The sequence below is a fragment of the Lycorma delicatula genome, chromosome 4 (genome assembly GCF_047948215.1).
Source record: "Lycorma delicatula isolate Av1 chromosome 4, ASM4794821v1, whole genome shotgun sequence".
Classification (NCBI taxonomy): domain Eukaryota; kingdom Metazoa; phylum Arthropoda; class Insecta; order Hemiptera; family Fulgoridae; genus Lycorma; species Lycorma delicatula.
In genome coordinates, this window is record NC_134458.1 from 214,283,568 (window position 1) to 214,298,729 (window position 15,162).

The 15,162-nt window shown below is 29.2% G+C and overlaps 1 protein-coding gene across 4 annotated transcripts in view; it reads right to left on the reverse strand.

The window, feature by feature from the left end:
* Window positions 1-2,750: 2,750 nt before the first annotated feature.
* LOC142324276 (kelch-like protein 26) overlaps window positions 2,751-15,162 on the reverse strand; it is a 105,184-nt gene continuing 92,772 nt past the window's right edge. For all 4 annotated transcript variants that reach the window (XM_075365171.1, XM_075365172.1, XM_075365173.1 and 1 more), the window contains 2 exons: window positions 7,480-7,651; window positions 2,751-6,341 (listed from right to left, as the gene is read on the reverse strand). In XM_075365171.1, coding sequence (XP_075221286.1) covers window positions 7,509-7,651 — 143 coding nt within the window. In that variant the 3' untranslated portion in view covers window positions 2,751-6,341; window positions 7,480-7,508. The remainder of the gene's footprint in view (window positions 6,342-7,479; window positions 7,652-15,162) is intronic.

Here is a 15,162-nt window from a genome sequence, read left to right on the forward strand (position 1 = left end):
GAAAAACATCACTCTGTATGCTACGATGTTTCTCATGAATGCTACATGACCAACTGAGGAGGGAGAGTGTCTAGTAAATGTACCTAGTGGGAGAGGGGAGCGCTGCCTACCCACTTGCTTACAGAAAATAATTCTCATTTTTTAGGGTACCCCCCATACACATAAGAAATTTAATTAATCATAAAGAAACAAAAAACTGAAAGATTTTTCTGAAAATATTCACATGTAAACTTTGTCTCACAAAACCATGCAGCAAACCAAAACATAACAGTATGATGATTCTAATTTAGTTTAATTTAATGCAATCCATCCAAGGAAAAGTGTTACTTGTAACATAAAAATGAATAAAAAATAATTTTAAATACAAAAATTGTGATAAAATGTTATATTTACCTTAAAAACAAAAATTTTAACAAAGTATGTTACTGCTACATTAAAATTTCAAGTAAAACAGAAAAGAATATTTGTTACCTCAATGTATTTCTTCAGTAAGCTGCTGTCAGTTGAACTATTGTTATCTTTCTCCAAATTTATTACAATACCTTCAGTAATTTTTTCACACTAACTGTCCACTTCCCACACTTTTTTCTTCTTTAACGAAATCTCTTAATTTCTCTTAAATATTCCTTACACCATGAAATAATATCTTTGCATTCAATCAATAAAGAATTTTATTTCTTGGACACAATATGAAAATTCATCATGTAATGTACTTAGAAGAAAACTTTGGCAGTTAAGAATTGGTATTCACAGCATTTAATATTTTGTTCAGTAAGCTTGTTATTGAAATAAAACAAATGAAATTTTTTCTGATAGCAGTTTTAGTAAAATGGTCATACTTTACAATAGTTTTCACATGCTTTCGGGTCTTTTTATGGCTAACAACAGAATCACTGTTATGAAAAGCACAGGGTAACTATAAATTAATGAAAATTAACACTGAATAAAACTATATCGTACTATACTGAGAACATGTATACATGAGTACATAGTAACACAATAAAATAAAATACTTTCTTTCACTGAACTGAACAGTGGTATGAACCATTACAAATGATGTTATTGTTATTAAATAACAATAACATTGTTATATCAATAACATTATTGTTATATCAGTAATGTTATTACTGATAGTATTATAGCCTGATAACATTATCAACAAAATGTTGAATTGCTTATTGGCATACCTCAGTGCCACACAAGTAACAACTTACAGTTCTATTATAAGCATAAAGCAATAATTGCACTTGCATGTGAGAGTTACAGAATGATTCAGCCTAAACTACTGAGATATTAATACATACTGAATTCATACTACTGCGCCGTTTTGTGAAACAAGGTTTAGATAGGTTAAGCTTAAGAAATTTTCTTAAGTAAAGTTTTCTCCAAATCTAACACGACCTTCAATAGAGGCTAAATAAGAAAAAATAAAATTTTAAAACAATAATTCTACATTTTAGGTCCAAGGTCAATAATTTAAAACAGTTTGTTTTGTAAGTAAACTTACAAAACATTTTCGAAAAATATTCTAACTGAAGAGTGATAGAGCAAAAGAATAACAAAAAGCATATATTTCACTTTTAAGAAATGGGTATTCATTTCTTTAAAAAAAATTGTTTGATTATTTATATATGTATTTTGTAAGCAACAAATCTACTTCAATAAAGTTCTCTAAACAAATGCCTGTGAGAAAATCAAAATTGGTATTTCTGCAATATCCCCTATTATCCTATTATACATATGCCAACAATCCCTAAACACATTTTGAAAAAAAATTAATATGATCAAATGCTTAATATACAAAAATATTTAAGCCAAATTTAAAGAAAATCAGAAATCCTGATAAAAGAAAATAAAAGAAATCCTGAGACAAAAGACTTAAAACAGTGACACATAAGTACAAAAATGGTTTTGTTTTATCTACATCAATTAGTTTGACCCTAAAACGTAATTTGCAAAAAAACCCGACATACCATTTTTGACATGACCGCCATATTTTCCCCTTTAATACAGCTATTCTAGCTACATTCACCATGAAAGTAAAATGGAAATATATACATATACTTTTTTTAAATTTAATAAAATCTTACTCACAGGTTATTCATTTAAAAATACATTTTAAAACAATTACTTCTGTTTTCAATCTGTGGTAGCTTAAGAAAAGTTTGCAACAGGCAGTAAACCATAGGTTAGAAATATTTTCAGGTGAGATTTTATTTAACTGGACATTTTTTTTTTTATTTACTACAATTTTATCATTTAATAATTCCAATGTTTATATTTTTGATTGTCTGAAGAATAAAACAAATTAACTGGTTTGAGGAAATGATGCATTAATTACACACAATCTCAAATAAGTAAGAGTTAATACTAAGGTATTAAATACAGCTAAAAACTGTTAATTATATATTAAAAAAAAATTCTCTAAAAGAAAATATCATAAAACACTGGGAAAAGGTAGTACCAGCAGCCAAAATTTCAGAAAATAACTTCAGAATAATTTTTCTTACTCATACTACAGTTAAAAATTTTGGTTCTTTTTTACTTTGGAATTGGGAAATCTTAGACTTCAGTAAAATTGAAAAAACAAATAATTAGGTATTAGGGAAAACATAAGATTTGGAATGTTGGTACAGCAGTAGTTTTAAAGTTTACTTTCTAGGAATGTAATTTAACTGGAAAAAAAATCAGTAGAAATCTGTCATTCTCTGTTTTGATGTAATGAACAATTTAAAAAAATAAAACAACGATTAAGGAATCAATCAAATATATATATTTTTTCTAAATTTAAGTATAAAACATTAGCAGTAAAATATTATGAGAATGACAATATAATTAGATACAGTAAAATCTCATTAATTCAGATTTTGCTTAAAATCTATATTGTGAATCTATAAGGTGTTTTTCTATGTGGATGTTCTTGAAGAACCATAAGGACACAAATTACTTATAAAAGATAAGCAGCTTTTTCAAAACACCATGTACAAACAGTTATTTTAAATTGTTAAGTTCACTTAACAAAACCTGGGTTTTTATCTACCTCTATCACAATCTGCTGTCAATTTTCTAGCTTACAATTAAGCTTATCATACATGAGTAAACCAATATTTTTAAAGTAATAAATATTTATTTTTAAAAGCAGAAAAAATTTTTCTTGATTCAGAATTTAGTTAATAATGAGAAAACCTCCAGCAGGCTTTGGTTTGATAATGAGGTTTTACTGTATACCCACAAGAATAAACATAATAAAAAATTATAATTTACATATTTATTAAAAACTATTGCGAAAAAAATCAATGTTTAATGTAACTACACAGAACATAATATTTTTCAACCACAAAATATTAAAAAATATTTATTAAATATAAAAAAAAAATATTTATTTTTAATGAGAAGTTTACCACAAGAAAATATGATTTTCATTTAAATTAAATAATGAAAAATAAATAAATAATGAATAATAATATATGTGTACATATTGTATACTACATACAAGACAGCATTCTGCTTAACCACAATTCTTGGGAACTTTAAGAACTTAAAAGAGAGCTACATAACAGCAAATCTAGTATAGTTGTCAAGAGATACAATGAAAATGAGGGAGGCTAAAGGAAAATGTAAAAATAAAGTTAAATCCATTCTCTGAATAATTTAAACAAATACCATGCTCAACCAAGTAAATCATTGTACGTTACTCTTTGGTAAATTAAAATGTTTACTGAATTTTCATTAGTCATTAATTCTTCTGTTCTTACTATTTTTTTTTGAAGTTTCCTCTTTGTAGAAAACCCTCCTTTCCAAGGTTTAAAAAAAATGTTCTTGTTTAATACTGATTTGTAAGTCTGTAATTTTTATTTCTGCTTTAAGAAAATTTTCTTAACTTTATCACAATATATGCTTATAGTTTTTCTTTTTAGATCTTCTGGCTGGAGAGAAAACATATTAATGAAATCAATTATTCTTTTTTCAGCTTAATAAAGTACTGTAAAAAAAGGTGGTTTTAGAGATACTTAAGTTGCCACAAACATGTTAAACTGAAGAACTCTTTCAGAATGCTGCAGAATTTTCTACGTGCAAATACAAGAATCATTCAATAAGTAAATAGACAAATGGATGTTATGGAGGAAGTAGTTTGTCTAGTCGAATGAGTGAATGTCAACAATATTAGTGACAGTGTGTGCTGTACAGCGAGTATTTAACTGCACAGCATATTTAGGATGTAAAGTCATGCTAATGTGGTTCTAAGGTCAATTGAAAGAATTCTTTACTGATGAAATACAAAAGCTCATAAGGAAGTTGGGATAAATGCATAGTGAAAGGGAGATTATGTTAAAAAATAATTCGTAGTAATTTATAAACGTTTCTCCCGTGTTTAGTAATTAATCCTTGTACTTTTGGTATTTTATTTTATCCCTTAAAATAATTAGACATTGTAAATAATTATATTATAAGAATATGATAATTCAATATGTTATAAGAATATATAATTCAATTCTCCATTGTATGATACTGTAAGGCCCATCTCATTATTAAAAGTTCTTTATATTATTTTTTGACAATCTCCTGGCTAAATGGGAATTTATACTGAAAACCAAGGATATTTAAAATAATGTTTACAAAACATTTTTTAAATTAAATAAATATTAATTAAAACTGTCAAAAACTATTTTACAACATGAGAAAGTACTGCAAACAATTTAACAATACTGTAAGAATATAACAATGATAATATTTAATTAATTATTCTATATAACATTTAAAAAAAATATCTTGCAACAATATTAATTAATAATAAATTATGTTTCTAAAATTTTATTCAAATATATAATATACATTAATGATATTAAAATGGTAATATGATAATAGTAATATTAATTAACATAGCAATATTGATTATAACAGGCAACAGATTTATCAGTTAACCAAGTATTCTGATCATATGACCACAAACAGTAATTATAAAAGACTATAAAGAATGCGAATTACAAAAATGTAATAAAAAAAACATTACATTCATAGTTTTTACCAAATTGAGATAATTTTTTAATGGAATAATACATTGGTAACATACACACTATGCTAGCGAAGAACTTGCAGAATTATTCTTTTGAAATAAGCAAATAAAAATAACTAAAAGTTTTTACATACAAACCATAACTTATTTTTAATTTTACTGCTAACTGATAGATGAAATGAATGTAGACTTTTTTTTATCAAGATGGTAAGCAGTATCCTTCGTTAGCTTATAGAGTGGCATCATTCTTTCTATATTGGGATCTTTATTACATTAGTTTCAATGTACAGTTGTGTGAACACATCAGTGATTTCATCGTGGAATGTTTGCTAAGGCAGAGAAGTAATATTAAATTTTTCAAAATGATCCAGCATTCCTACAGAAATGAAGCGTTGAGCCAGGCAAGGTGTTTTAAGGGGTACTCGCACTTCAATAGGGCAGAACATCACTGGAGGATTGAGAAATATTAGGTCAATTATCCACAGTTTCAGAAATTTGAATTTCAGGATCAGACTGCCTCAATTGTGTGTGCTAATGTAATAGTCTGAGACATCTCAGGGAAAACTTTCAATGCAGTCAACTGAGATGTTTGATGTATACGCATGTTGGTGGCTCTAAAGTGAAAATGGAGCTTACAAAACATGTGAGATTTTCAGTAATGGCTAGATCTGATCCTGTACAACTTCTTTCCCCTTTAAAAGAAGAGCTCAAGCTAAAAGATATGTTGTTTTGACACACGTTAAGCATGTCAACAAGTGAATAACACTTCCTCAGACCCCTTCAAGAAGTACTGGATGCGATGTATAGCTGTAAAAGGGAATTGATTTGAAGGAGATAACAAATTTAAATCAGATATTTTTCTTTTTAATGACAAAGTCAAGAATTTCTTGATCACTTCTCATATATATATATATATATATATATATATGTAAGATTATAAGAGTGCTTTAGAAATAAATCTGAAAGCAACATATACAGTATTAAAAAAAAAAATCTTAAAAAATGGTGAATATTGAAACACAGACACATAATAATAACACAATCATATAATAATTTCAGATCAAAGTTAAACACATAAAACAAAATATAAAACATTAATGATCATGGAAACATTAGGTAATTTCATTAGATCGTCATATGACAAATTCTCCTGGTCAACCTCAAATAATAACAATGATTATAAATTATTATTAATAATATAATAAATGTAATATCATAAATACAACAACAATATTGTTGAGCAGCAAATAATCATACAAATATAATTTGTACGATATAGTACAGTATGCAAACATACTTTATAAAAAGTAACAGGCAACATGGAAACCTGCAAAAAAAAAAGAGGCATATGATTACAATAACAAATAAATCATAAAGCAGTTCATATTACAAGTAAATAATATCTAGTAGTTCTGGAACTCTGAATCACTTACACAGTAAAAAAAACAATCTGACGCGACCCATAGTAACAGTTACCTATGATGATGGAAAGTTAATTTTATAGCATGTGAAAAATGCCATGTCTGACTGGGGACTCAAACCAGAACCTCCATATGAAAGACTGAGATCTACCACTCCACCAGAGATTGACAAATAATTTTTCTCTCCAACAGGAGTACATTCTCTGGGCTTGTACAGACTATGATGTTATTGTGAGCTACAAGACAACATGTATATAAACATAATCAAGTTAATCACTTTACTAGAACAATATAGAGATCCTACATATGAATTGTACAATTAAAATTCTTGAAATTAATAATACTCACTGATACATTTTAGAAAAATTTATAATATATCAAGCATTTGTTGCTGTGTGTGATAAATTATAACAGTCATTTTTTTATATTAAAACCTAAATTTTGGCAGTATAAATATACATACTGCCAATATCATGATAAGCACTACATATCTTTTGTTTATAGGAATTATGACAGCCATAAAAATTAATGAAATAAAAATACTGAAATAACAGGTGAGAATTAAAATTTTATCTAATTGATTTTCAAGTGATGTAATACTGACAATGTTTGTCTCTTTTTAACAATGTTTTACTTGGCAGTGGACAGAAAAACTATACAATATCAACAAATCACCAGCCCAAAATTATATCCCAGTTGTAATTCCATACACTTCAGACAAGTATACTATGATCTAAGAGTACAACATTTTTTCAGTGCAGTTATAACAAGTATTAATAACTGTGCGGTTTTCAGTGAACAAAGCTAGAAAAAAAATCATGTACAAGTAGCAAAGTTAATTACAGTTATATGTTAAGCTCTATCTCTAAGAACAGATATTACAGAGAACTGAAACCAACAATTTTTCAGGAGGGTAAAAGTAGCTTCTGGTTTAGCATAAAACTATTAAAAGATAAACAACTTTAAATGATGACCAAAATACTATGATGAAATAGTTTGATTGAAAAAAAAATTCTAATTTTATACAAATATTAAAACACGTACATATCTATTTATTAATAGTATAACTGCTGCTATGAAGTTGCAGCCATTACTTCCATATCATCACGACATCTTGGTATATATAATGTGACACATGTATGTTCCCAGACATCTTGTGGATATTTTTCACCGGTAGTCCATGTATCAGTTCCAAGATTATAACATTCAATAACGGCTATAACAAAATTAATGCAATTATTAATTTATTTTAAATATAAACCTAACTAATTTAACATCTTACATGTGTATTTCTATAAATTTATGTTGGCATTTCTTCTCTTTTACAGAATGATTTAAGTAATTTTTAAATACAAAATAAAAATGATAGCAGGAGATTCTTTCTTAATTAAAAAACTCCATCAAAAATTAAGTATTCTTTCATTACTCATAGAAAAAAACAAATAAAACAGTGTTTAGTTCTGGCTGGCCCAATAAAAGTTTTAGGAGGGCAAGTCACTGCTGGCATGATACATACTGTATTTTTCGGAATATTATACATACTTTACATAAAGAATAATCAGTGTATGAAGTAGTTGTCATGTGGAAATCATCTTTTATCATTTTTGTTAGGGACATAACAGGTTGTGAAAATTGTTCATAACAATTTTCTCACTTGTTATCAAACATGCATTTAAATTAGTATGCAGAAATGGCAATATGCTAAATGATAATTTGAGACCTGTCTGTGAACTGCAATTTCTTATGCATGGTACTTATTGTATTTCACAAATCAAGTGAGTATCCTTTGATATTTATTATCTATTCTATATATTCTACACATCTGTATTCTAGATATAGAATATAAATTATTATAATCTCTTGGAGTTTTTTTCCCGTGTGAATCTCAGAATCTACTGAACTGATTTCAATGAAACTTTACACACTTATAGCAGGTACTGAGCAAAAGGTTTTCCAGTTTGATATCGATGTTAAAAAAAAATAGAACTGGAGTTACAATAATTTCTATTTGCTTACCTTCTTGACACGCCCACAAGTTAGTCTGACAGTGCGCCGCATTACTTGCTCCACCCCTCTGTCACCATCATTATGTCGTACAGTTTCTTCAATGGCAGAGTTGATCGAAAAGGTTTATGGACTCATTGAGTCTATAAATTAAAATTATGGTGTGGTTATGTGTGTGTGATACTAGCACCAAGAAATGAACAAGTAAATGGCATAAATAGCTTGCACACTGCAAGAATTTCCAGGAGAAGAAAAAACATTTTACTCCATTAATACAGTTTTGAGCAGTTAAGAGGATGTAGTTCATTACCCAACAAAGTTTTTAAATTCTCTGTCAGTATCAGGATTAGCAGCTCACATATTAAAATCAAAAGTAGGTGTTCCAATTATACTCATGAGAAATAAATCTGAAGCCACCATAGTTATGCAATGGAACTCGATTTAAAGTTAAGGCTCTAAAAACATAGCATCAAAGTGACAGTTTTAACAGGCTATGATGAAGGAGAAACTATTTATCCCTATAATTCCAATCATATCTAATAACTTTTCAATTCAATTAAGACTCAAGTTTCCAGTTAATATATGTTTTGCAATGACCGTCAATAAGTCACGAGGTCAAACTGTACAGCTGGGTAGATTAACATGCCGCTTTCTTTTCTCATGGACGAGTGTATGTGGCCATGTTCTTAACTAAGCAAGGGCACCGAGCTCTTTATTTGCTGTGAGAATGGAAGAACCAAAAATGTATGAGGCGCTGGTGTAAAAATGTACATAAAAACACTATTTTCTTTATTATACAGTAATAAAGATTTCATCTATTTCTATTTATATGAATTGTGTTACATGTTAAATATCTCAAAATGATCAAATATTGATTTTACGTATCTCGGACACATGAATGATGAATCTATTACTTCATACTTATATGTACTATTAGCACGATTTATAAACTCAACAATTGCTACAACAACCATAGTTCGCATGCGAAGCTATAAGTACCTGCTATCTATCTCCTAATAATATGAATCGTGTTAATGCATGTTTATAAATCTCAAAATTATCAAATATTAATTAAAATCAAGGACAAATGAATGACTAATCTATTACTTCATACTTTAGATATTCATAAATTACATAAGAAATATTTTACACATACTATTAGTAATTTATAAACTTGATAATTGCTATAACAATCACAGTTCACATACAAAGCCACAGGCACCTGCTAGAATTCATTATACATATGCACATGGTAACTGCTTATTTATTTTAAATTTAGGTTTGTTTTTAATTTAACTCTACTCTACCTCCAGCTTTGGTCTTTTCAAAAGTGGCTTTTCAATAGAAAACTGTGAATGCAGAAAAAATCTAATTCCTGATAATTTCTCAATGTATAATGCCTTAATAAAGCAGACATTTTTCAATTGAAAAGTAGGAAATGAAAATGGAAGTAAGAAAAGTAAGTAATTGATGAAAAGCCTTTATATTATTATTATTATTATTTATTTAATACAATGAAATATTTTACTGCAGAATTATAGTGACTTATATAAAGAAAATGTATGTTATATAGGGGAGACAATTATTCTTTCCCACCCTTGTCCAACATAATTTGACTGCAGTGCTTATATTTTTTGATCTCCTAGTAGTACAGAAATCTAAAAATACAGAATACTGAATTCTAAAATAAATGATATTTATTTACTTAATATACAGGTTGATTATAAATGATTCATTGGATTTTAAAAATTTGTTTAAAAAAGTAGTACACAACAAGTTGAATGATACATAAAAATAAACAGAAACTGTCCAAGTTTCAGTTAGATTTAAAAAGATCGACAAGTAGCAGCACAAGCTCAGTTTAGTTTCTAAAATGGCTTTTATGCAACAGAAAGCATTCTGTGCCTTAAAGTATCAGAAATGTTTATCTGTTATTACCATGAAGTGCTTATTCCGGAGACAGTTTGAAACAGAACCACCAGAATATGAAAGTATTCTAAGATGGTATCAACAGTTTAAAGAGACTAGTTGTTTGCGCAAAGATAAAAGCACCAGACACTTATGTATTTTGGATGAAACAGTGAAGAGAGTCGGGGTGAGTTTTGTTCATAGCCCAAAGAAGTCAACTTTATGTGCTAGTAGTGAACTCAATATTCCGCAGCCAACTGTCTGGAAGATTTTGTGAACTCGATTATGACTGAAACCATACCATATACAGTTATTACAAAATTTACAACCAAGTGACCTCAACAAAGATACAAATTTTGAAATGACATGCGGGAAGCGATGGAGAATGATGATTTTGCTAACAGTCTGGTGTTTAGTGACGAGGCAACATTTCACTTGAATGGAAAGGTGAATCGCCTAATGTATGGGGTACTAAACAACCTAACTCTGTAGGATGTGAAAGTAATTTCCCAAAACTTAATGTTTTTGGGGCAACTTCTAAAACAAAGGTATGTGGACATTTTTTTTCTTGGAGAATACAGTGATGGGTATTTTATACCTCGATATGATGCAGTTGTGGTTGTTTCCTCGATTGAAAGATGACTCCAATAAATTTGTATTCAAAGAAGATGGGGCTCCACCTGACTTGGCATGCTGAAGTATGAGGTTTTCTGAATGTAGAACTCATGCGCCGTTGGATCGGGTGATGTGCAGATGACTTAGCTCTCTTAAAATGGCCTCCTTTTTTTCCTGTTTAGCATTCAGGACATTCAGGAATTAGACATTCCTGAATGTCCCATTCAGGTATTACTTCAGAGGATGATATGTATGAGTGTAAATGAAGTGTGTCTTGTACAGTCTCAAGTTCGAACATTCCTGAGATGTGTGGTTAATTGAAACCCAACCACCAGAGAACAGTGATATCCATGATCTAGTATTCAAATCTGTATAAAAGTAACTGCCTTTACTAGGACCTGAACGCTGGAACTCTCAACTTCCAAATCAGCTGATTTGGGAGACGTTTACTACACCTTTAATGGCCTCAAAATATTCACTGTAAAACAGTACAGCTTCAATCCACATTTTGAATCGAGATACCACTGGTTCCAGAGGTAAAGGCATATTTGGCAGTTTTTCTTTATAGGCTTTATTGTGAGCAGATGCCTTAAGAAACACTTTTTTTGTTGATGAAATCATTTTATTTACATTCCAAAATGTGGATCGTACTTCTTCAGAGAGTTGTATTCCATGCGCAAAGCACATTACATGAATCAAATTGGTATAAAATACTAGGAGGGCTCTGACTCCCTTGATCATATAGGGAGCAGCATCTGAGAGAAATATAAACACTCTTTCATCTGAGAAGGAAATATTTTGTTAATACAATCATTCACAAATCTAGCAAACTTAGAATGGTTTGTCTTTTCATGCCACTAAACAGGAAGAAGGCTCTAGTTTTAATGGAACAACAATTAAATTCACAATGTAACGGCCACAACTGTCGGTAGTTTCATCAGCTGAAATCTAAATAATGCTATCCTAGAGTTCATTGCGTATTTCTTCCAGAACATGTAGGTGAATTGTTGGCATGTAATTTTTACCCAATGTCTGGTGGTATATTTTGATTTGAGAAATATTTTCGCAGAAAATCTTTAAAGGTAGGATTTGTAAGTTTGTGAAGAAGAATATTACTTGTAAAGTGGTTTTTTTGTTAACCTTCGGAAGTGAAATCACTGCTACTTACCGCTGCTGTAAGTTGTTGTCGTGAGCCTTTCTTTTGCAATCCTGGAATATGTCTTGACATGCTGGTTTATTTGAAACTTTTTTGTGCACAAAATATTTTTCTCACAAACTTGATAATATAAAACATTTCCATCATATGTAAATGTTCCAGGATAATCAGCTATCCACGAAGACACTTCTTTTTTCAGCAGGATGATACACATTAAACTTCGCAAAAATAAATTAAAAAAACCAAATTGATGCATTGAGTGCATCATGACATGCATAATTTAACTGCCTAGTGGGAGTGCTGCAGTAAGTAGGCATGCGCAACACAAGAATGGTATCATCTGTCCTTGTCGCGTGTGAGTCTGTGTTTTACTTGACCTCATAATATTATCCTACCAAAACAATAGACGCGCGGCTGCTAAGTGGTTTGGCCAGATACAGCGTAAGATTTCATATATTTACTAGGTACCCTACCGAAAATTATTGTAAATAGAACAAAAATATGTAATAACCAGTGAGAATGGGTTTAACATGCAAATGCATACACAAATACATATAATCTGGTCTCTAGAGATATGTAAATGTGTGTGTGGACTGAACTGGACTACTACATAGATGTGTGTCGTGTGACGAATGAAGGCTATGTTGAACATTTATGAAGGTATGACTGAAACTTGGGACAGTTTCTGTTTATTTTCATGTATTTATTCATAATTTTATATGAACTACTTTTTTAAATACAAATTTTTAAAATCCGATCAATCATTTGTAATCACCAGTAGAATAAGAAATTTCCAGTCTTTAATTATATACAGAAATGTTATCTGATTATGGACTGTTTTAAAACAGGTTTCATCAATCTAAATTCATGATAGGTTAATTGTAATTTATATTTTACCTGATAGCTTTTTATAAAAATAATGTTCATTAAATAATATCTATACTGTTAGCATAATTTATAATTTTGTACTAATGTGTTCAATTGTTTTGAGTTACTTTGATATATTCTCAATACATAATATATGTTACAATGTGCTTACTGAACCTATTTTATTGCTCATGACTTGTGTAAATTGAACTTATTAGTGATTCATGAAATATGAACATTTAAACTGTAAAATGCTTTCATATATTTAATTAGTAAAATTTTCATTTTATCATTGTTAACTTTATGAAAAAAGTAAAACTAGAGGATTTCAGTAAATATGAAGATTCCAATAAAATTAAAATACGTCATAAAAATTAAAGAGCAGTATTCTGGTTTGTATATGTAAATCAATGACTTCTGCTAATGATGATTTCAAAAGTTACACCATTTGAAAGCATTTGGTAAATGTACACATGAAAGGGATGTTGTTTTCCTCAGGAATAGTCATTCAAGAGCAACCTCTGTTAAGGGGGGGTGAGAATGTTGGGAAAAATGAATTCTAAATGTCATTTTTTTTTTATGACATGTCTTTATGTCATATCATAAAGATAGTGTGGCAATAAATTTAATGAATAATTTAAGCCCATTCATTCAAGAAATATATATATATATATATATATATATATATATATATATATATATATATATATATATATATTATATATATATATTATATAATATTATATATTATTATATATATATATATATATATATATATATATATATTTCTTGAAATTATTATTTTTAAGTAAAATAGGTATTTAGCATTATTTTTTGAATACACTAATTCACTTTTAAAAGGTGATTTCTATTATCAAAGTAATTAAATTTTAATGATACTTAATTTTTTTAGTCATACTTCCAACCAGAAAAAACAATATATCTCTTTAAAGTATAACCCAGAATATTTTTTAAAGCCCTTTTTGATAACCTTTCTAGTTTTGAAAGATTATACTACATTTATACTTACACATTAATATCAAGACATAAAACTGCAATAAATTGGATAATGTAGCAGCATTTAATGACACTTTATGATATGTTAGAATATTTATTTATGAGGTGTATGTAGCTAAAAAAAAAAAAATGGATTAATGCTATAAAAACCTTAATCTTTTTTATTTTTCACAATTTTAACATTATTCTCTTCACGATTCTTACACTGCTCCATGCAACTTTACCATTAGTAAAAAGTAGTGTTGGAAGTCATTTTCAGAAAGCATGTTCATGATCACTGTCACTTTGTCTTTCACAGCTTCAACTATCTCAAATCTCATTCTTTTCAGTGCTGAGTTCACCTTAGGGAACAGAAAAATGTTCCAACACAAGGATTTCATGCTTGGTCAAAAATGTCTTGACAGACAGTGCAGTATGGGCTGGGCCATTGTCCTGATTAAGAATCCATGACTTGTTTTTCCACAATTCAGGTCACTTTCTTCTTAGTCATTTACGGAGAGCAGTTAGAACCTCAATGTAATATTACTGATTCACAGTTTGACCTTCAGGTACCCAATTTATGCACACAACCCCATGGATGTTGAAAAACCTGGTCGTCCTGGATGTAGGTCAACTTCAGTCTCTTTTTGTTCCTCTTTGAACTGTTTAAACCATTCAAAGATCTGAGTGTGTGATAAATATTCATCACCATATATTTCTTTTAAAAAAGAATGAGTTTCTGTGGCAGAATTTCTGAGTTTCACAAGAAATTCCACATTAGCACGTTGCTCTTTTAAAATATTAAATTTTTTCCCGACGGGCTGCAGATGCAAAGTCCGATACGAAGGTCAAGGCACAACTAAGGGATCCGCAGTCGACTCGGCAGCAGGAATGGAGAGAGGGGATGTCATGTGTTATTTGACCTTTATGCATGCGTTGTTTGTCTGTAGATCGATCAGTTCGGGTTTTTTTTTTTAGCCAAACTTTGTACATCATAGACACAAACATTCAGTTTTGAGAGATAAAAACAATTTCTGACTGCTTGTTTCAGTAAGTGGTCATTTAAATCAAGATAGGAGTTTTTATCCTGCTGAACTACACAGTTTAACAACCATGTTCATAATTTCACTTAAGACATGATGAAAAAATGTAACAAGCAAAAAAATTTCCATTAATGGCGG